The sequence below is a fragment of the Mustelus asterias genome, chromosome 17 (assembly GCF_964213995.1).
Source record: "Mustelus asterias chromosome 17, sMusAst1.hap1.1, whole genome shotgun sequence".
Lineage (NCBI taxonomy): Eukaryota > Metazoa > Chordata > Chondrichthyes > Carcharhiniformes > Triakidae > Mustelus > Mustelus asterias.
Genome location: NC_135817.1, coordinates 10,574,605 through 10,597,037, shown reverse-complemented (window position 1 = coordinate 10,597,037; position 22,433 = coordinate 10,574,605). Strand labels below are relative to the sequence as shown.

The window sequence follows — 22,433 nt, the reverse complement described above, 5'->3', positions numbered from 1 at the left end:
CCCTCTTATTTACCCTGCTAATCTCCCTGACACTGGGGCCAATCAACCTAACCCACAGATCTTTGGACTGTGGGAGGAAACCGGAGCACCTGGAGGAAACCCATGCAGACACAGGGAGAACGTGCAAACTCCACACAGAGAGTGACCCGAGGCTGGAATTGATCCCAGGTCCCTGGCACTGTGAGATAGCAGTGCTAACCACTGTGCCATCATGCTGCCCAGCATTATTTAATGCTTCTGGTACCAACTCAAACATAAACAGTTGCAACTCCTTAACTCTTTATTGAACTTCAACTCTTAACTGCACATTAACTGAACATCAACTTTAATTTTTTAACTGAAAATGGATACCACCGAGTTTAGGAAAAACCTTGGCCAAGAAATATCCTCAATGTAGAATCTATCTTCTTCTCTGAGGCATCCTTCAGGGTACATGTCTTGTGACAGTTAGTCTCTTGCGAGTTATCGCTGCCAAACAAAGGCTGCAATGTCATTTATCTACAAATCCTCCACTCGCTTCCAGAAGATTCTCTGTCATCCAGCCAACTGTGTAACCAGAAACCAATCACATGGCCTGAATGAAATTACTTGCGAACGCCACCATTACGCTTAGTTCAAACTGCATGCTCCACACATAACAGTAATAAAATTCAAAGCCACAGTGTCTGAGTCAATATAAACAACTTCCCTTAGAAGTTCCCTTTGGAAGCTTCAGATCATAGCTCCCAGAGTAGTGCAACTTTACGACCTGCATCTGGTTTTAATTATAAGTTGACCAAAAATCCCAGCCTGCTTAACTCTCAGCCAGAAAAGCTATTTTAGAGCCATTATTACCATTACTGTTGTTAAATCATTGTTGTAGCCGTTCTTTCTCTGTCCACTTCTGACAGCCACAAATAGCAATCTGCAGAGAGAGAGAAACAGAAAGACACCTCCAGCTTCTTTTAGGACTAAGCAGAAACTGAATGTTTTTAAAATAAAAGAGAAACTGGGTATCATCCCTGCAAGTTTAGCTCCTCCCATTAGCACATTACTAGCTTTCTTGTCAATAAACCTAATCAAAACCCTACTCTGAAACCCCAAGGGAAACCTAAGTAAACACAAATACATTAACTCTTTTTAAACAAAGATGCCATTAGCTAAAATCAGTCATTATCCTGCATTCTCAACATTTGAACTGCTGTTGCCCAGACAAATTGGCACCGTGTAAAACAGAGCTGAATTTTAAACATGTCCCTTACAAGAAACATGATAAAAATACAGTCCTTAAAGACCACAGTATCATCACACCAGGATGCTACTGTGGTAAGAGGTTCCAATTTACGTCTCATTAAAGCATAGCTCATCCTACAAGAAAATGCATTAGCTTGGGACAAAAATCATTGAAATACGAAGTATAAACTTTTAATAAATAATAAGTTAAACAAAAGGCACCAGGGTTATACTCTTTTGAATAAAATGAAAATTAATGAATTAAGCACAAATGAGAAGGGGAAACAGCAGCTCCTGGGGCACTGTGACTAACATAAAATAGCAAAAGGTAAATTAACTAATTAAATTAAAGTGTAATTCTTGGGGAAAATGATACACCCGAGCCCCTGTGGTGCCCACTGGGCATGGAAGACCCGAAGCGTGCCGCTGGACGTGTACCCTCTCCAAGGTTGCCTGACCACGAACATAGCCACGGTAGAGGGGCAGACAGTCGGGTCAGACAATTCCCTCGGTCGCCCCTTGCCTGGACCTGTTAATGTCCAATTGGCCATGCCCAGGAGCAGGCGTATAAGGGGATCCTCCTCCACATACACCCCACCCTGCCATGGGTAGAAATGTGAAGTCTGTGTGAATTAAACCATTCGCTTTCTGTGTAATTCTCTTGGTACACAAATCGACGTTTGCAAGTCAGTATCCTGGCGTGCTTGTCAACACGCACTTTAAACAGAGGTATTGACGGGAAAGAAACTTGAAATTGGCAGAACAAAACCAAAGAATGCTGGAGCGTGCTAATTAATTATGATCATTTTTTTAAAAGGGAGATTCATTTCTAATAAGTTATTGTTTGCCAGGTAGTTAGAATTTTCATTTTGGAAAGAATATGGGGGATTTATTTATAATAAATTAACAGAAGCATCTTATTTAAAGATTCCAAGTTAAAAGATTAATGTCCAGTATTTGGTATTTGTGCTAGAATCATAGAATCCCTACAGTGCAGAAGGAGGCCATTTGGCCCATAAAGTCTGCATCGACCACAATCCCAATCGAGGCCCTATCCCTACAGCCCCATGCATTTACCCTAGCTAGTCCCTGTGGCACTAAGGGGCAATTTAGCATGGCCAGTCCACCTAACCCGCACATCTTTGGACTGTGGGAGGAAAGTCACGCAGGGGAGAACGTGCAAACTCCACACACACAGTGACCCAAGCCAGGAATTGAACCCTGTGAAGCAGCAGTGCTAACCACCATGCTGTTCCATCTGAAGAAGGAAGCCCCCAAAATAAATTCAACACCAATACTGTGTGATAAAAGAGTTCAATGAGAATGAGAAAGAAGCTCCTGAAGACCAAAAGGTTGCCCTCGGGGAAAATCTCAAGAAAAGTCCTTGACCCCCTCAGCGCGCCATCATAAATTAAATGGTTCCGATGTTTCGATCTTCTCAGCAGTTTGGGAGATATCAGGATCAACAATAATCTGGACTGCTTTGTGTAAACTACTTTCCCAATATAATTGCAGGTCACACACACTGCATGACAACCTTGCTGAATCATGGGGTGCCTGTTGATCACAACGTCACACATCTGGGAACACCCCTTTACGTAGCCTGTGAACATCATCAGATGGACTGCGTGAGAAATCTCCTAAATTCAGGTAAATCTCTTTGTTCTAATACTTAGCATCATAGGGCCCGATTCTCCCAAAAAACTTCTAAGTGCTGAATTTGCGGGAAAACGGATGTAAATCACGATTGTTTTTTCAGTGGGAGTTCAGACTCGAATCTCCCCACACTGTGCAATGCAGAGGTCACAATCGTGAATATCATTACAAGCTCAGGGGGGGCGGGGTCTATTCAAGCCGGAGTCTTACAGTTCCAGAACTCTGTGTATGCGCAGTGGCCCCGAACTGTCAGCCTGCAGTTTATTGGCCAGCCCAGGACACTGGGTGGCACGGCAGCACAGTGGGGTTAGCACTGCTGCTTCACAGCTCCAGGGACCTGGGTTCGATTCCCGGCTCGGGTCACTGTCTGTGTGGAGTTTGCACATTCTCCTCGTGTCTGCGTGGGTTTCCTCCAGGTGCTCCGGTTTCCTCCCACAGTCCAAAGATGTGCAGGTTAGGTTGATTGGCCATGCTAAAAATTGCCCTTAGTGTCCTGAGATGCGTAGATTAGAGGGATTAGTGGGTAAATATATAGGGATCTGGAGGTAGGGCCTGGGTGGGATTGTGGTCGGTGCAGACTCGATGGGCCGAATGGCCTCTTTCTGCACTGTAGGATTTCTATGATTGATTCTCACACTGCTGCCCCTCGCGACACCCCCATGGCCCGATCGCAATCCGCACAAGCATTCCTGGGCCAGTTCCGACCCCCCCTCCCCCACCGTCCCAGAGCACCACAATCTCCAGCCCTCCAGCAGTGACGATCCCCCCCCTGCCTCGTGAGGCAGATCCCACCCGCCACCCCCACCCCAGCCCGCCCTGATCGCTGGCCTCCCTCCAGCCCTGACCGATCCTATCTACAGAGTGGCAGCGGGACCCCCCCATCCCCACCAATCGCCCCTAGGCCCTGCCCACAATAGGCCCCCCCATTGGTCCCACTCACTAGGCCCCACCCTCTGCTCGCCGCCTGATGGGCTATGCCAAGGTGCCCCCGGGCATAGGCACAGTGCCAGCGGACACAGGCTGGCACTGCTAGGGAGCCCATACCCAGGGGGCACCACCACTCCCCCCCGCTGCTGCCCAAACCCCAGGGGACCCCAATTGGTTCCCCCCTTCACTTCAGCGATGTCTCCCGCAAGTGGAGAGCTACTCTAAGCCCCACCGGAGTGAAATACTCCTGGCAGGTTGGGACATGCTATCGGGCCCGGAGAATTCAGTCCCGGTCCCGATAATGACATTTAAATAAGATTAAAAACAGATTTAAATCACTTACCTGTCTTCCCACCGGTTTCCAGCGCGGTCCTGGCTGCTCCTGCTCTCCGGCTGTGGGAGACACGCATGCATCAGGAACATGAAATGGCCGGCACACACATCTCCCAACCCCTCACGCCAAAAAACGTACACATTTGGATGGAAGAATCGGGCCCATAAGATCAAACAGTAGAGAAGGAGGCCATTTGGCCCATCAAGTCTGCACCGACCATAATCCCACCCAGCCCTATCCCCATAACCCCATGTATTTACCCTAGCTGACACTAAGGGGCAATTGAGAATGGCCAATCCACTTAACTCGCACATCTTTGGAGAATGGGAGGAAACCAGAGCACCCGGAGGAAACCCACACAGTCACAGGTAGAACGTGCAGACTCCACACAGACGGTGACCTGAGGCCGGAATTGAACCCGGGTCCCTGGCGCTGTGAGGCAGCAGTGCTAACCACCGTGCCGCCCCTCTGCAACCATTAAGGCTATCCACTCCAGGAAGCCTTACATTTGTCAATCTGAGAGGGAAAGGCATAACTCCTTTCAAATGTGGGGGTAGATTTTCAGATTTTAACCTGCCAGGTTATAGCAGAGTAAAACTAAGCGTTCCAACTTGTATATAATCTGGGATCTCATCTCCGATATTTGTGGACATGCATGTTAGCTTCTTGCAGCAATCAATGCATATAGCCAAATGTACATGATTTAATGTTTATTTATTAGTCACAAGTTGGTTTACATTAACACTGCAATGAAGTTACTGTGAAAATCCCCTAGTCGCCACACTCCGGCGCCTGTTCGGGGACACTGAGGGAGAATTTAGCATGGCCAATGCACCTAACCCAGCACATCTTTCGGACTGTAGGAGGAAACCGGAGCACCCGGAAGAAACCCATGGGTTGGTGGAAGGACATGCAGACTCCACACGGACAGTGACCCAAGCTGGGAATCAAACCTGGGTCCCTGGCGCTGTGAGGCAGTAGTGCTAACCACTGTGCCACCGTGCTGCCCCATTCATCTCCTTTGGAACTGTCACTTCATATTAATGTTAGTGATTCTAACAGTCTTAGCATGCACATTTTCTGTGATGCAATGTGATTAGAGCACAGGCCCAAGGGCTGAATGGCCTAGTCTGTAGATACTGCAGCCTTATCCATTATGCCACGCGGAAAGCCCCCTGTGACACAGATGGCAGCACAGTTGCCCTATAATTCCAAGCACAGGGACAACAGCAACTGCACTTTCAGTTCAAAAACACTTGGAGATGAGCAGTGAATTTTCATCCCTGACTATGTTTGGGACACTCTGTTCTATTGACCTTTGCCCTATATATCTAAACACTGTAAAGTTGTTTCTTGGTAATTGGATTCACTGCTGTGCGGATTAAGCTCTGGGAAATCCAGGACTTGGCCATTCCCATACAATGAGTTCAAATTTATGGTGCATTCCCATCAATTGCCAGGATCAAATTTTGGAGACATTGTTCGTCAGTCTAACTGCTCCTGATTATTTTTGTATTACCTCATATCCATAGTATTGCCTTGTGAGCTCCAGCTAGCCTGATCCTTGCAATCCTTGGAATGCAATTACTTTGCAGGCTCTCTTTTCTCAACTAACTTCCTCTTATTCAGACCAATGCTGTTCATTACCCATTCCAACCTAAGCTTGACCACCTCTCTATGTTGCAGTACAGATCTTAGTTTAAACTTCCCTTCCTACCCTCATACCTTGCTTATAAGAAAACCAACAGTGAAATAATGGGAAGTGGGAATACAGGTTGATACAAGTCTCTTCCAGAGGGATAAAATGAAAAAGTAGAGAAATGATGGTAAACTTTGATGGAACCTTGGTCAAACCACATTTGAGTGTTGTGAACGGTTTTGAACCCCAGACTGGAAGAAGGATATAAAAACACTCAAAAAGCTGCAATGAAAATTTGAAGGCTACTAATTAAAATTTAAAAAGCTTCAAACAGTCCATGCCAGCATACAGCAAGACCTGGACAATATTCTGTCTTGCCGAGTTACATTTGCCTCAACAAGTACCAGACAATGGCCATCACTGACCAGAGAGAATCTATGATGTGGAGATGCCGGCGTTGGACTGGGGTAAACACAGTAAGAAGTCTAACAACACCAGGTTAAAGTCCAGGTCAAAGAATCTAGCCATCCCCCGTGAAGTTTAGTGACATCACCGTTGCTAAATCTTCCACCATCAACATCCTGGGTGTCATTATTAACAAGAAACTTAGCTAGACCAGCCAAATAAATACTGTGGTTCCAGGAGCAGGTCAGATCATGGGAATTCAGCGGTAAATAATTCATTCCCGACTCCCCAAAGCCTGTCCGCTATCTACAAGTCAGGAGTGTGATGGAATACTCCCCACTTGCCTGGACGAGTGCAGCTCCAACAATACTCAAGAAGCTCAACACCATCCAAGACAAAGTAGCCCGCTTGATTGGCACCCCATCCATCACCTTCAACATCTGACCCATAGCGACAGTAGAGTGTATGTACCATCTACAGCTCACCAAGGCTCCTTCAACAACATCTTCCAAACCCGCAACCTCCACCACCTATAAGATCAAGGGCAGCAGGTACGTGGAAATTGTTGCCGTTGTTATCTCTAGCCCACCAATGTATCTCTGAGCCCCCAATGTCACTTACACTCTTATCAATCCATGATTGATTTCTCCTTCCTTCTACTCTCTAACAAAGTAGGGACTGTTTGGGTCAAATGGCCTGTTTTATGCTGGAAATTCTTTGTAGCCTTGGAGAGTTGTAAGGGTGGAGGTTGATACAGAGTTAGGGAGGCTGAGGTCGTGACTGGAACTAAAAATAAGGATAGGTATTTGAAAATTGTGCATTTGTTAGAGCTCCTTGATGTCATGCTTGCTAAAATATTGCCCTGTAATCAATCTCTCTCTCTAATCTCACCTCTGGAATTCCAAGTCACACACCATCTTGATATGGAACTCGCCCTTCATTTTAGCTGGGTCAAAATCCAGGAGCTTCCTTCCTAACAGCACTGTGGGTGTACCTACATCAAATTCAGTGGTTCGACAAGGCAGTTCGCCACCACCTTCTCAAACACAATTAGGAATGGGCAATAAATGTTAGCCTTGCCAGTGACATCCACATCCTAGGGATTGATAAAAGCTACAGTAATATCTCAAGTGGGTTGGCCATTTAATTATTATTGAGGTTGCATGCCTCAGTTTTCATCTCTCTTTTATATTTCTCGCTGGCTGCCCGGGCTTGCCTGGAAAGTGTTTTCCAATTTAGCTGCTGACCCACCCCCTGTGCTCAAATCTCCTTCCACCAGCCACAATCTTCCACTGATGCAACTCTTCTGCTTCCCAACACCAACTCCTTTGATCTTGAGCCCCCACCAGCTCCATTCTCTTCTCTTGGACTGACCCTTGACTATTTCTAAAGCCCCCGATATGTGCCCCACTTCCCCCACAATGTTACCCGCACTCCAATGTCTTCATTGTCCAAATGCCATGGACCCTCTCTGCCTAAACCTTCCAATGTAGCTACAGCTCAGCCAATTACTGCCACTCTGCCTCAAACCTCCTCATGTATCCAAACCATGGTTTCCCCACTGCCTGATATCTCTGGCCTGCCCTCGTATCTCTGACCCTGCCTATCCGGATGATCCTTCCAAGTTATTGGTGCCTTCGATTCTCCACACCTCCATCTTACCCTGCTGTCTCTGACCCCACTCCAATCTCTCCAGTTGTTTGATGTCCTGCACACCCGCCATATCTCCAGCTCTCCTCCAATCTTTCCAAACTCCCATCTGATTCTGAGCCCCTGATGTCAGGGCAGCACAGTGGCGCAGTGGTTAGCACTGCTGCCTCACAGTGCCAGGGACTCGGGTTCAATTCCCGGCTTGAGTCACTGCGCGGAGTCTGCACATTCTCCCCGTGTCTGCTTGGGTTTCCTCCGAGTACTCCGGTTTCCTCTCAGTCCTAAAATGTGCGAGTGAGGTGGATTGGCCATGCTAAATTGCCCCTTAGTGTCATAGGTCTAGCTAGGGTAAATGCATGGGGTTGGGGGGATACAACCTGGGTGGGATTGTGATCGGTGCAGACTCGATGAGCTGAATGGCCTCCTCCTGCACTGTAGGGATATTATGTTCCTGATCCCTCCAGAGTCCCCACCCCTCTGCAATATCTCCAGCCCCACAACTCCCCTCTGTCTTCATCTCTCCAATGTCCGTCCCCCCACCGGCCACTGTAATCACTAGCTCGCCAAAGTGGTTCTGATCCCCCATCATCCCTGTCATCCTTAGTGATCCATGCTCTCTCCCATTCCCTTCCCAGTGGCAGGCGGCCTGTTTCTCTACTGTGAATCCTATGTAATCTCAAAGTGAGTGGAAGTCAATAGGGAGTGATGAGGCTATGGCTGGAATTGAAAACAAGGATGGGTATTTCGGAACTGAGCGTTGCTGGACTTGGAACTGAGTTTCCTTCCAACTCAACATTTTTCCTCAACTTTTCAATTTGCAGAAGGTTCCGCCTGCCAAAGTTTTCCAACCGCTGAAAAAAAACAATCGTTTAAAATCATCTCCCCATAATTCTCCTCTTTAGGCGCCAGCGTTAACATGAGCAAAAACCTGGAATCTCCACTTCACGTGGCAACCAGGAATTCTGATACACAACTTGTCAATCTATTACTGGAACACGGAGCGGACACTGACGCTAGGAATGCTGAAGGGAAACGTCCTGTGGATCTTGCATTGCCAAACAGCGCTTTCGAAAAATTGCTTTTACAATGGGAAGGTACTGGCTAAAAAAAAAATTCATTTCTATAGTAAAGAATCACAGTAGAATGTTTTATAGGTACCTTTGTACTACATGTAGATATTAGTACCTTTCCAATATTAAAGAAATTCCTCTTCCATTGTAAGGACTTTAATTGTTTTGTATTTTTATCTGAAGCAAGTTTAAATATTGTATCAAGGGGAAGCTAATGTTCCTCATAGGAATAAAGGCAGGCTATTCAACCAATACTGCGGTAAGTTGCTGGAAACATTCAGCAGGTCAGGCAGCATCTGAGGAAAGAGACAGAGTTAATAGATGGGATTTTCCGGCTGTTCCCACCGGAGAGATCTTCTGGTCCCACTGACGGCAACCCCCACCACCCACTCTTTTCCCCCCCCCCCTCCCCAACAGGTTCCCCAGTGGCGGAGGGTACGACCAACGGGAAACCCTGTTGACAGTGGCAGGACTGGAAGATTCCGTCACCGGCCAATGGCGAGCCGCCCAAAACACCGTAAAACAGGGGGAGTGGAAAATCCCGCCCAATGTTTCAGGTCATGAGGACCTTTCATCAGCACTGAAGGTGGAGTTGGAAGAGGTTTTAAGCCAGCGGAAGGGGGGAGGAAGAAGGAAAGAGGAGTTTGTGATCGGGTGGAGGGCAGGAGAGAGAGTCAACAACAGAAGATTTCATGACTTTCACAACCTCCTAGTTTGCATTTTCACTTGGTGAAACCTTCACCAATGTATTGTTCAGAGACACCACAATTTACTATAGAGAAACTGCACAAGCCAATGCTGCCATTGCTTAGCTGCAACTCATCCAATTGAGTCCCATTGAAAAACATGTTCATCGTTCACCATTTCACCGTCTGCGAGGTTTCGCAAGAACGTACCCCCTCGGGAATGGCAGGACTTAACCGTAGTAAAGAAACCAAGGTTGTGTCCAACTGAGGGGTGAATGGCTGCATAGCAAACATCTGAATTCAACAGGCAGGGCAAGAAAGAAACGAGACAAGACCAACCAGCAAAACAAAGAAAAAGTAATAGAGTCATAGAGGTTTACAGCATGGAAACAGGTCCTTCGGCCCAACTTGTCCATGCCGCCCTTTTTTTTTTAACCGCTAAGCGAATCCCAATTGCCCTCGTTTGACCCATATCGCTCTATACCCATCTTACCCATGTAACTGTCTAAATGCTTTTTAAAAGACAAAATTGTACTCACCTCTAAGACTACCTCTGGCAGCTTGTTCCAGACACTCACCACCCTCTGCATGAATAAATTGCCCCTCTGGACCTTTTTGTATCTCTTCCCCTTACCTTAAACCTATGCTCTCTAGTTTTAGACTCCCCTACCTTTTGGAAAAGATGTTGACTATCTACCTTATCTATGCCCCTCATTATTTTATAGACCTCTATAAGGTCACCCCTAAGCCTCCTACGCTCCAGAGAAAAAAGTCCCAATCTATCCAGCCTCTCCTTATAACTCAAACCATCAAGTCCTGGTGGCATCCTAGTAAATCTTCTCTGCACTCTTTCTAGTTTAATTATATCCTTTCTATAATAGGATGACCAGAACTGCACACAGTATTCCAAGTGTGGCCTTACCAATATCTTGTACAACTTCAACAAGACGTCCCAACTCCTGTATTCAATGTTCTGACCAATGAAACCACATTGAATGCCTTCTTCACCACTCTGTCCACCTGTGACTCCACTTTTAAGGAGTTATGAACCTGTATCCCTAGATCTCTTTGTTCTGTAACTCTCCCCAATGCCCTACCATTAACTGAGTAAGTCCTGCCCTGGTTCAATCTACCAAAATGCATCACCTCGCATTTATCTAAATTAAACTCCATCTGCTATTCGTCAGCCCACTGGCCCAATTGATCAAGATCCCATTGCAATCCTAGATAACTTTCTTCACTGTCCACTATGCCACCAATCTTGGCGTCATCTGCAAACTTACTAACCATGCCTCCTATATTCTCATCCAAATCATTAATATAAATGACAAATAACAGTGGACCCAACACTGATCCCTGAGGCACACCGCTGGTCACAGGCCTCCAGTTTGAAAAACAACTCTCCGCAACCACCCTCTGGCTTCTGTCATCAAGGGTGGATGTAGCTGTTACTAGGGGGCATAACTATAAGGTTCATGGTGGAAGATATAGGAGGGATGTCCGAGGTAGGTTCTTTACTCCGAGAGTGGTTGGGGTGTGGAATGGACTGCCTGCTGTGATAGTGGAGTCGGACACTTTAGGAACTTTCAAGCGGTTATTGGATAGGCACATTGAGCACACCAGAATGATAGGGAGTGGGATAGCTTGATCTTGGTTTCGGAAAAGTTTCGGCACAACATCGTGGGCCAAAGGGCCTGTACTGTGCTGTACTGTTCTATGTTCTACGTAAGCCAATTTTGTATCCAATTGGCTACCTCACCTTGGACACCGTGAGATTTAACCTTATGCAACAACCTACCATGTGGTACCTTGTCAAAGGCTTTGCTAAAGTCCATGATCAATTTTGCTTCCAATTTCCACCCTTTAATCACCTTCACATGGTCCATCTCTGACACTTCTCTTCCCTTCCTTGACCTCTCTTTCTCCATTTCTGATGATAAACTGTCCACCAGTATGCATTACAAGCTCACTGACTCCCACAACTACCTTGACTACAGCTCGTCACACCCCACATTCTGTAAGAACTCCATTCCATTCTCTCAGTTCCTTCGCCTCTGCCACACCTGTTCTGATGATGCCACTTTCCAAAATAGGGCTGTCGATATGTCTTCCTTCTGCCTCAATCATGGTTTTCCACCCACTGTTGACAGGGCTCTCAACTGTGATCAACCCATCCCCCGGGCCACTGCTCTCCCCCCTCCCCTCCCTGCCAGAACCAGGTTGAGGTCCCCCTTGTCTTCACTTTTCACCCCACCTGCCTCTGCATTCAAAGAATCATCCTCCGCCATTTTCCGCCAACACCAGCATGACGCCACCACTCAACGCATCTTCCCTTCACATTCCTGTCAGCATTCCACAGGGACTGTTCCCACTGGGACACTCTGGTCCACTCCTCCGTCACACCCAACACCTCGCCCTCTGCCCACGGCACTTTCCCATGCAATCGTAGAAGGTGCAACACCTGCCCCTTTACCTCCTCCCTGCTCACCGTCCCAGGTCCCAAACACTCTTCTCAGGTGAAGCAGCGCTTCACGTGCACCTCCTTTAATCTGGTCTACTGAATTCGCTGCTCCCAATGCCGTCTACTTTATATTGGAGAGACCAAACGTAGACTGGGTGACCGCTTTGCAGAACATCTTTGGTCCATCCGCAAGCAGGACCCTGACCTTCCTGTCGCTTACCACTTCAACACCCCACCCTGTCCTCCTGCCCACATGTCCGTCCTTGGCCTTTTGCAACGCTCTAGTGAACCCCAAGGTAAACTGGAGCAACAACACCTCAACTTCCAACTGGGCACTTTACAACCTTCCGGACTGAACATTGAGTTCAACAACTTCGTTGCGTGAACTCTCTGCTCCTCCAACACTGGTCACTCCAGCTCCGCCATACACAGCTTCCGTCTCCTGACCTTGCAAGGTCTCTCCTGAGCTTGCGTCTCCTGCACAGACCAAATCTCTGATTGGAGGAGCAGCAAGGGCAGGAATCTCTGATTGGCACGGTGGTTGGGGAGCAGTGTTTCTGGTTGGTTGGTTGGGCTGCCGCCATGCAGGAGACGCTTGGTTTTGCTGTCAGTTGTTTGACCAACTGCTGGAAGATGAGGCCAAGGAGAAGCCAAAGAAGAGAGAATCTGGAAGGCTGGAAAATCTCCTCCAGTAGCAAGGCTGGGGGCACTTAGCCTCACACCAGCATGGACCTGCCTGGCTATTGGCCAGTATTGAGCGAATGCTGTACTGTTGGGTGTGCAGCACTGAGCAAACACTCTGCTGTCTGAGGGAATGTGGAACTGATGGTGGGGCAGTACTGGGGAGTCCGGGCACTGTCGGAGGGCCAGGGCTGAGAGTACTGCATTGCTCAAGGGCCAGTTGTAATGAAAGATACTGCACCATCATAATGAGAGTACTGAAGGCCAGCTGCACTGTCAACGGAACAGTGCTGAGGGACCTCTGCAATGTCGGAGGTTAAACATTGATCGAATGCTGCACGGTCGCAGGTGCAGTTTGGAGGGAGGACTGCACTTTCAGAGGGCAGTTTTGAGGGCGTATGGTACTGCTGTAGGGTGAGTACTAAGAGTACAATCAGACAGGCACTTCTGTTCTGGGGAAGTATTGCAATGCCGGATGGACCTAGCGAGGAGAGCTCTGCACTCTGTCAGCATGGCTGTACTGAGAGAGCGCTGTGTTCCGTCTCTCCTCTCCCTCATTCTCTATCCCATTCCTCCGCCCCCGTCCCTCCGCCCCGTCCGTCTGCCGCCATCCTTCCGCCCCCGTCCCTCCCCTCTCCACCTTTCTTTCCTCTCTCTCTCTACCCCTATCTTATGCCAGAGTGGGGCCTCTGAACCTCGGGCCCGATAGTAAACCGCTTCCTCCCTCTGTCCCCCACACTGCAGCACATCAACAAACCTGACCTGCCAACATGGCAAGCTGTCGGCCTCAGTGTCCTGAGAGCCTGAGCCTATGTAGAGAGTTAATGGATAAGTAGTCTCACAGATGAACACCGTTGGAGCCAACCAGAATCAACAACATACATGTACTTTTCCCTACCCTTTTGTGCAGGGAAATCAGACTATTAAAGCCCTCTCTCCCCCCTCCTACTCTCTCTGCCCCTTGCCCAGCTGCCCATCCCCTTTCCCCACTTGTTCCCTTCCCCACCCCTGCCCCAGCTTATGGTATTACTGATATTCATTCTCTTCCTGTAGAGTAAGGTAACTGGAAAGGCAGTATCCTGGCCAGATTTAAAATCCAACAGTGAGTCTAACTGCATTCATTTCACCACATGTTTAAACTCTGCCCATGTCCAGTGGCTTTGCATGGCATCACAGGTTGTAGTGTTACGGTCCCTCACATTACAGTGATTTTGCGCTACAATATGTACAGGATCTCTTGTCCCAAAAAATTTCCACATCATTTTCCCATTGGCTGCTCTTATTCCTGGAGTAGTGATGTTGTTTCTCAGACTGGAGTATGTGGGATTCCTCAAACGTCAGTACCAGGAGTATTGCTCTTCTTGATATATATTAATGACTTGGACTGGGTGTGCAGGGCACATTTTCAAAGTTTGATGATGGGCAGAAACTTGAAAATATTGTGGACTGTGAGGATGTTAAAAAGCACAAAGAGATCCAGACCCAGGCCTCTTTGTGGGGGACACGTTTTGCACCGCACGCTCCCTTTAAAAATGGCCACCAAGGGAGAGATGCTTGTGGAAGGACTCTTTATCCCTTGCACAGCACACTTATCATGGCTGCACAACCTAGAGGGAAAGTTGGTCCAGATGGAGTGGACAGAGAAGGACTGTTCCTATTGGCAAAGGAAGCCAGATTTAAAATGCTTGGCAAAGGAACCCAAGGCAACTCAAGGAAAACCTTGTTACACAGCGAGTGGTTAGGATCGCTGCTGAAGAGTGTGGTAGAGGCAGTGGGTGGAATTTTGCACCCAGCCTCTCCCCTGTAGCGTATTTTGTGGCAGCAGAGTTGACCCGTCATTGGCCAGTGGTGGGATCTTCCAGTCCGCCACCAGGGAACACACAGTGTGAGGGGTGGGGGGTGGTGGAGGGAGTCACGTTGGCGGAAAAACCTACCCAGCAGTTTTAATCGTGGTGTCAGAGGGGAATTGGATAAGCAACTGCAGGGCTAGAAGGTGGGAGAATGTGACTAGCTTAATTACCCTTGCAGAGGACCAGCATCGACTCAACAGACCAAATAGCTTTCCTGTGTTATAATTATTCAATGATTCTATGCAGGTGAAGGAAATGATCACTATCTTTAACCAGTGTGATAAATTTTTAACTTAACAAATAAGCATCTCCGGATGCATATTTTACTCTATGAATACACAATAAGTGTATGCAGTAAGTATGCTCCAAGTATGCAGCTCACAACCACCTTTTCAAGGGCAATTAGGGATGATCAACAATGCTGGCCTAGCCAGTGACACCCACATCCATGAAAGAATAAAGAGTGTTTCAGTTGTGCAAATGCAATCTGTCATGATTAGGGTGTATGAAAACAAGGGCAGCACGGTGGCACAGTGCTTAGTACTGCTGCTTCACGGCGCCAGGGACCTGGGTTTGATTTCCGGCTTGGGCCGCTGTCTGTCACGTTCTCCCCGTGTCTGCGTGGGTTTCCTCCGGGTGCTCCGGTTTCCTCCCATGGTTCAAAGATGTACAGGTTAGGTTGATTGGCCATGCTAAATTGTCCTTAATATCAGGGGGATTGGATGGGTAAATATTGGGGGTTACGGGGATGGGACAGGACCTGGGTGGGATTGTTGTTGGTGCAGACTCGATGGGCCAAATGGCCTCCTCCTGCAACCGATGGTAGCATGCCATCTCCTGGTCCCGCTATGGTCAACGGGATTTCTCACTGAATGCTCCCCTCGCCACTGTGAAACTCACAGCAACGAAGGGAGCATTCGGTGAGAAATTCCGTTGACCATGGCAGGACCAGGAGATGGCATGCTACCATCGGTCGCAGGCTAAAACTGGATTCTAACAAAGGACTCCAGACATAAGTAATTGTCTGAAGATTTGATATTGTCTATCATTTCCCTAAGATTCTATGATCCCATGGTGTTGCCCTCACCATAAAAGGGCAGGATTTTTATCCGCTGATCCCAATGGAAGTCCTGGGGTCTGGATGCGGTGAGACAGTGGGTGGGTGGGTGTTTGGAACAAATTAAACTATTAAATGTTATGAGGGAAGGATTGCTGTTGTTGATCAGCTGCTGCCTGAAGGATTTCAAAGACTTGACCCCGTTCCCAGACCTTTCCGAGACTTGGAACAAGTATTTTGTATCTTGTCTTCATGATTCAAGACTTTAAAAGCATCCAAAAAATAGAAAATCAAGAGGTGAAAGAAGGGGTGGAACTTAAAACAGTCACTAGAGAGAAAGTAATGGGATTAAAGGCTGACATGTTCCCTGGGCCTGATGGCCTTCATTTTTGGGTCTTACAAGAAGTGGCCACAGAGTTAAGCGACGCATTGGAATTTTCTGAAATTCCTTCAGTTCCAGAAAGGTCCCAGCAGATTGGAAAACTGCAAATGTCACATTCTATTCCAGGAAAGAGAGAGACAGAAAGCAGGAAATTATAGGTCAATGAGTCTAACATCTGTCATTGGGAAAATGCTGGAATCTATTATCAAGGAAGTATTAGCAGCATGTTTAGAAAATCATAATGCAGAGCCAACGCATTTTTTATGAAAGGGAAATTAAGGCTGGAACTTTAACCTGGTCCCGCCAATGGTGCACCCCGCTGTGAGTTTCACAGTGGCGAGGGGAGCATTCAGTGAGAAATCCCGTTGACCATGGCGGGACCAGGAGATGGCATGCTACCATCGGTTGCGGGGTAAATCCTGCTCTCCATCTGGCAAATTGATTTGTTGAAGATGTAACAAGAAATGGATTATAACTCTAACTCCGGTGGGGACTATCCTAGATCACGAATTCTCCTTCACCAATCACCCCAACTTGAGTTCAAAGCAGCCACTTCACACCCGCACTTGAGAAAGTGAACCACGCCTTCCCAAGGAAAGTGACTATGAAGAGATATTGCCTCTTTCTAGATAAGCCTGTTAAATAATTTGTGAGCCAAGTTATGATTACCCGGATATTATAAGGTCCTGGGAGGGTCTCTTCAAAAATTGTATCTTCCCACTTGCAGCAAAATACAAGAGATGTGCGATTCGGAAGCCAACAAAAAATGTTATACTTTACTAATTTCCTTACAGATTTATTACAGAATGTTTTAACACTCAATGCACTTAAAAGCCCATCACAACATTAATGACTATAAAAGATTAAAAACATAGAGTGTAATTTAGCAAGCCTATTAGCTATAGGCACAAATACGAGGATGGTCGCTAAATCTGATTCACTGATGTCCTTTAGGGAAGGAAATCTGCCGTCCTTACCTGGTCTGGCCGACATGTGACTCCAGAGCCACAGCAATGTGGTTGATTCTCAACAGCCCTCGGGCAACTAGGGGTTTGCAATAAATGCTGCCAGCCAGCAACGCCCATGTCCCACAAATGAATAAAAAAATCTTGTGAGCAGCCAAAAATGGGATTTGTGCCGGCAAGATTTCAGATTGGGATCTTCCCAGGTTTCCTCCGATGATGCGATCAGGTTCATGCCCAGGAGGGGCGCTAACCTGATTAGTATGAATTTGAATGTATTATCATCTACTTAGCAGGCTTAACGTCGCATCTTCAGCCCTCATCAAATCTTCCCATCCACCAGGCGCGGTGGCCGTGGTTGGTGTAAGTTAGCTGTCTGTGGCATGGGAGATGGGAGTCTGGGGCAAGGGTGTGTGGGGACATGTGTGGGGCACATGGGGTGGGATGTGGTGAGAGCTATGGAGCCGGGTCAGACGGTCTGGTGGATAACAACCCACAAGAGAAAGAAGCCCACCTGAGAGAGGGAGTCAGTGGGGCGGGGGGGGGGTTGGGTGCAGCAGGACAACCTATCCTTCCTTGAGCTGTCCGACAACATGTGCCAACGAAGCCACCGCCTAATGACTGAGGTGGTATGGCACCTGTGCCATGTTCTTGTGGACTTGGCACCACGTGGCTACAGAGGCCTCCCACTCCATGTGGCCATCAACGTCATGGCAGCCTTCAAACTCATTGGCATGGGATCCTTCCAGGACTCCACGAGGGACGTATGTGGAATCTCATTGGCAGCCACCCCATATGTGTATCCATGCGGTGGTTGTATCCATGTATGCAAGGGCTGCTAACGCATCCACTTTGACCTGGACCAGGCCCGGCAGCAGTCCCCCAACTACCAGAGCCTAAATTCACCCGTGCCAATGATCCAGTGTCCCACAGTGAGTTACACCTCACTCAGTGTCCCACAGTGAGTTACATCTGACCCAGTGTCCCGCAGTGAGTTACACCTGACCCAGTGTCCCGCAGTGGTTACACCAGATCCAATGCCCCACAGTGAGTTGCACCTGATCCAGTGTCCCGCAGTAAGTTATACTCGATCCAGTGTCCCGCAGTGAGTTATACCCAATCCAGTGTCCCACAGTGAGTTACACCTGATCCAGTGTCCTGCAGTGAGTTACACCTGACCCAATGTCCTGCAGTGAGTTACACCTGACCCAGTGTCCCGCAGTGAGTTACACCTGACCCAGTGCCCCGCAGTGAGTTACACCTGACCCAGTGCCCCGCAGTGAGTTACACCTGACCCAGTGTCCCGCAGTGAGTTACACCTGACCCAGTGCCCCGCAGTGAGTTACACCTGATCCAGTATCCCAAGTGAGTTACACCTGACCCAGTGCCCCGCAGTGAGTTGCACCTGACCCAGTGTCCCATAGTGAGTTACACCTGACCCAGTGTCCTGCAGTGAGTTACACCTGATCCAGTGTCCCGCAGTGAGTTACACCTGATCCAGTGTCCCGCAGTGAGTTACACCTGACCCAGTGTCCCGCAGTGAGTTACACCTGACCCAGTGTCCCGCAGTGAGTTACACCTGACTCAGTGTCCCGCAGTGAGTTACACCTGATCCAGTGTCCCGCAGTTACACCTGATCCAGTGTCCCGCAGTTACACCTGACCCAGTGCCCCGCAGTGAGTTACACCCGGCCCATTGTCCCGCAATGAGTTACACCCGGCCCAGTGTCCCGCAGTGAGTTACACCCGACCCAGTGTCCCACAGTGAGTTACACCTGACCCAATGTCCCGCAGTGAGTTACACCCAATCCATTGTCCCGCAGTGAGTTACACCCAATCCCGTGTCCCGCAGTGAGTTACACCTGACCCAGTGTCCCGCAGTGAGTTACACCTGACCCAGTGTCCCGCAGTGAGTTACACCTGACCCAGTGTCCCACAGTGAGTTACACCTGACCCAGTGTCCCGCAGTGAGTTACACCTGACCCAGTGTCCCACAATGAGTTACACCTGACCCAGTGTCCCGCAGTGAGTTACACCTAATCCAGTGTCCCGCAGTGAGTTACACCTGACCCAGTGCCCCGCAGTGAGTTACACCTGACCCAGTGCCCCGCAGTGAGTTACACCTGACCCAGTGCCCCGCAGTGAGTTACACCTGACCCAGTGCCCCGCAGTGAGTTACACCTGACCCAGTGTCCCGCAGTGAGTTACACCTGACCCAGTGCCCCGCAGTGAGTTACACCTGATCCAGTATCCCAAGTGAGTTACACCTGACCCAGTGCCCCGCAGTGAGTTGCACCTGACCCAGTGTCCCATAGTGAGTTACACCTGACCCAGTGTCCCGCAGTGAGTTACACCTGACCCAGTGTCCCGCAGTGAGTTACACCTGACCCAGTGTCCCGCAGTGAGTTACACCTGATCTAGTGTCCCGCAGTGAGTTACACCTGACCCAGTGTCCCGCAGTGAGTTACACCTGACCCAGTGTCCTGCAGTGAGTTACACCTGACCCAGTGCCCCGCAGTGAGTTACACCTGACCCAGTGTCCCGCAGTGAGTTACACCTGACCCAGTGTCCCGCAGTGAGTTACACCTGACCCAGTGTCCCGCAGTGAGTTACACCTGACCCAGTGTCCCGCAGTGTGTTACACCTGACCCAGTGTCCCGCAGTGTGTTACACCTGACCCAGTGTCCCGCAGTGAGTTACACCTGACCCAGTGTCCCGCAGTGAGTTACACCTGACCCAGTGTCCCGCAGTGAGTTACACCTGACCCAGTGTCCCGCAGTGAGTTACACCTGACCCAGTGTCCCGCAGTGAGTTACACCTGACCCAGTGTCCCGCAGTGTGTTACACCTGACCCAGTGTCCCGCAGTGTGTTACACCTGACCCAGTGTCCCGCAGTGAGTTACACCTGACCCAGTGTCCCGCAGTGAGTTACACCTGACCCAGTGCCCCGCAGTGAGTTACACCCGATCCAGTGTCCCGCAGTGAGTTACACCTGACCCAGTGTCCCGCAGTGAGTTACACCTGACCCAGTGTCCCACAGTGAGTTACACCTGACCCAGTGTCCCACAATGAGTTACACCTGACCCAGTGTCCCGCAGTGAGTTACACCTAATCCAGTGTCCCGCAGTGAGTTACACCTAATCCAGTGTCCCGCAGTGAGTTACACCTGACCCAGTGTCCCATAGTGAGTTACACCCGATCCAGTGTCCCGCAGTGAGTTACACCTGATCCAGTGTCCCGCAGTGAGTTACACCTGACCCAGTGTCCCGCAGTGAGTTACACCCGATCCAATGTCCTGCAGTGAGTTACACCCGATCCAGTGTCCCGCAGTGAGTTACACCCGATCCAGTGTCCCGCAGTGAGTTACACCCGATCCAGTGTCCCGCAGTGAGTTACACCCGATCCAGTGTCCCGCAGTGAGTTACACCCGATCCAGTGTCCCGCAGTGAGTTACACCCGATCCAGTGTCCCGCAGTGAGTTACACCCGATCCAGTGTCCCGCAGTGAGTTACACCCGATCCAGTGTCCCGCAGTGAGTTACACCCGATCCAGTGTCCCGCAGTGAGTTACACCTGGTCCAGTGTCCCGCAGTGAGTTACACCTGATCCAGTGTCCCACACTGAGTTACACCTGATCCAGTGTCCCGCAGTGAGTTACACCTGGTCCAATGTCCCGCAGTGAGTTACACCTGACCCAGTGTCCCGCAGTGAGTTACACCTGGTCCAGTGTCCCGCAATGAGTTACACCTGGTCCAGTGGCCCGCACTGAGTTACACCTGATCCAGTGTCCCGCAGTGAGTTACACCTGGTCCAGTGTCCCGCAGTGAGTTACACCTGATCCAGTGTCCCGCACTGAGTTACACCTGATCCAGTGTCCCGCAGTGAGTTACACCTGGTCCAATGTCCCGCAGTGAGTTACACCTGACCCAGTGTCCCGCAGTAAGTTGCACCTGACCCAGTGTCCCGCAGTAAGTTATAAGAACATTAGAACATAAGAACTAGGAGCAGGAGTAGGCCATATGGCCCCTCGAGCCTACTCTGCCGTTCAAAAAGATCATGGCTGATCTTTTTGTGGACTCAGCTCCACTTACCCACCCACTCACCATAACCCTTAATTCCTTTACTATTTAAAAATGTATCTATCCTTGCTTTAAAAACATTTAATGAGGTAGCCTCAACTGCTTCACTGGGCAGGGAATTCCACAGATTCACAACCCTTTGTGTGAAGAAGTTCCTCCTCAACTCAGTCCTAAATCTGCTTCCCCTTATTTTGAGGCTATGCCCCAAGTTCTAGTTTCACCCACCAGTGGAAACAACTTCCCTGCTTCTATCTTATCTATTCCCTTCATAATCTTATATGTTTCTATCAGATCTCCCCTCATTCTTCTGAATTCCAATGAGTATAGCCCTAGTCTACTCAGTCTCTCCTCATAAGACAACCCTCTCAACTCTGGAATCAACCTAGTGAATCTCCTCTGCACCCCCTCCAGTGCCAGTATATCCTTTCTCAAGTAAGGAGACCAAAACTGTACACAGTACTCCAGGTGTGGCCTCACCAGCACCTTATACAGCTGCAACATAATCTCGCTGTTTTTGAACTCCATCCCTCTAGCAATGAAGGACAAAATTCCTTTTGCCTTCTTAATTACCTGCTGCACCTGCAAACCAACTCCTTGAGATTCCTGCACAAGGACACCCAGGTCCCTCTGCACAGCAGCATGCTGCAATATTTTACCATTGAAATAATAGTCCATTTTGCTGTTATTCCTACCAAAATGGATGACCTCACATTTACCAACATTGTACTCCATCTGCCAGACCCTCGCTTAGACTATCTATATCCCTTTGCAGACTTTCAGCGTTCTCTGCACACTTTGCTCTGCCACCCATCTTAGTGTCATCTGCGAATTTTGACACACTACACTTGGTCCCCAACTCCAAATCATCTGTGTAAATCGTAAACAATTGCAGTCCCAACACTGATCCCTGAGGCACACCTCTAGTCACTGATCGCCAACCAGAAAAACACCCATTTACCCCCAGTCTTTGCTTTCTGTTAGTTAACCAATCCTCTATCCATGCTAATACATTACCCGTAACACCGTGCACCTTTATCTTATGTAGCAGTCTTTGGTGCGGCACCTTGTCAAATGCCTTCTGGAAATCCAGATACACCACATCCACAGGTTCCCCATTGTCCACTGCACATGTAATGTTCTCAAAGAATTCCAGCAAATTAGTCAAACATGACCTTCCCTTCCTGAACCCATGCTGTGTCTTCCCAATGGGACAATTTATATCCAGATGTCTCGCTATTTCTTCCTTGATGATAGATTCAAGCATTTTCCCTACTACAGAAGTTAAGCTAATCGGCCTATAGTTACCTGCCTTTTGTCTACCTCCTTTTTTAAACAGTGGTGTCACATTTGCTGTTTTCCAATCTGCGGGTTGCAAACACCCCAG

The 22,433-nt window shown here is 48.7% G+C and overlaps 1 protein-coding gene across 3 annotated transcripts in view; it reads left to right on the top strand.

Annotated features, from left to right (window-relative positions):
* The window catches only part of LOC144506315 (ankyrin repeat and SOCS box protein 9-like), a 66,030-nt gene that overhangs the window by 36,253 nt on the left and 7,344 nt on the right, over positions 1 to 22,433 (top strand). For all 3 annotated transcript variants that reach the window (XM_078232265.1, XM_078232266.1, XM_078232267.1), the window contains 2 exons: positions 2,728 to 2,862; positions 8,726 to 8,917. In XM_078232265.1, coding sequence (XP_078088391.1) covers positions 2,728 to 2,862; positions 8,726 to 8,917 — 327 coding nt within the window. The remainder of the gene's footprint in view (positions 1 to 2,727; positions 2,863 to 8,725; positions 8,918 to 22,433) is intronic.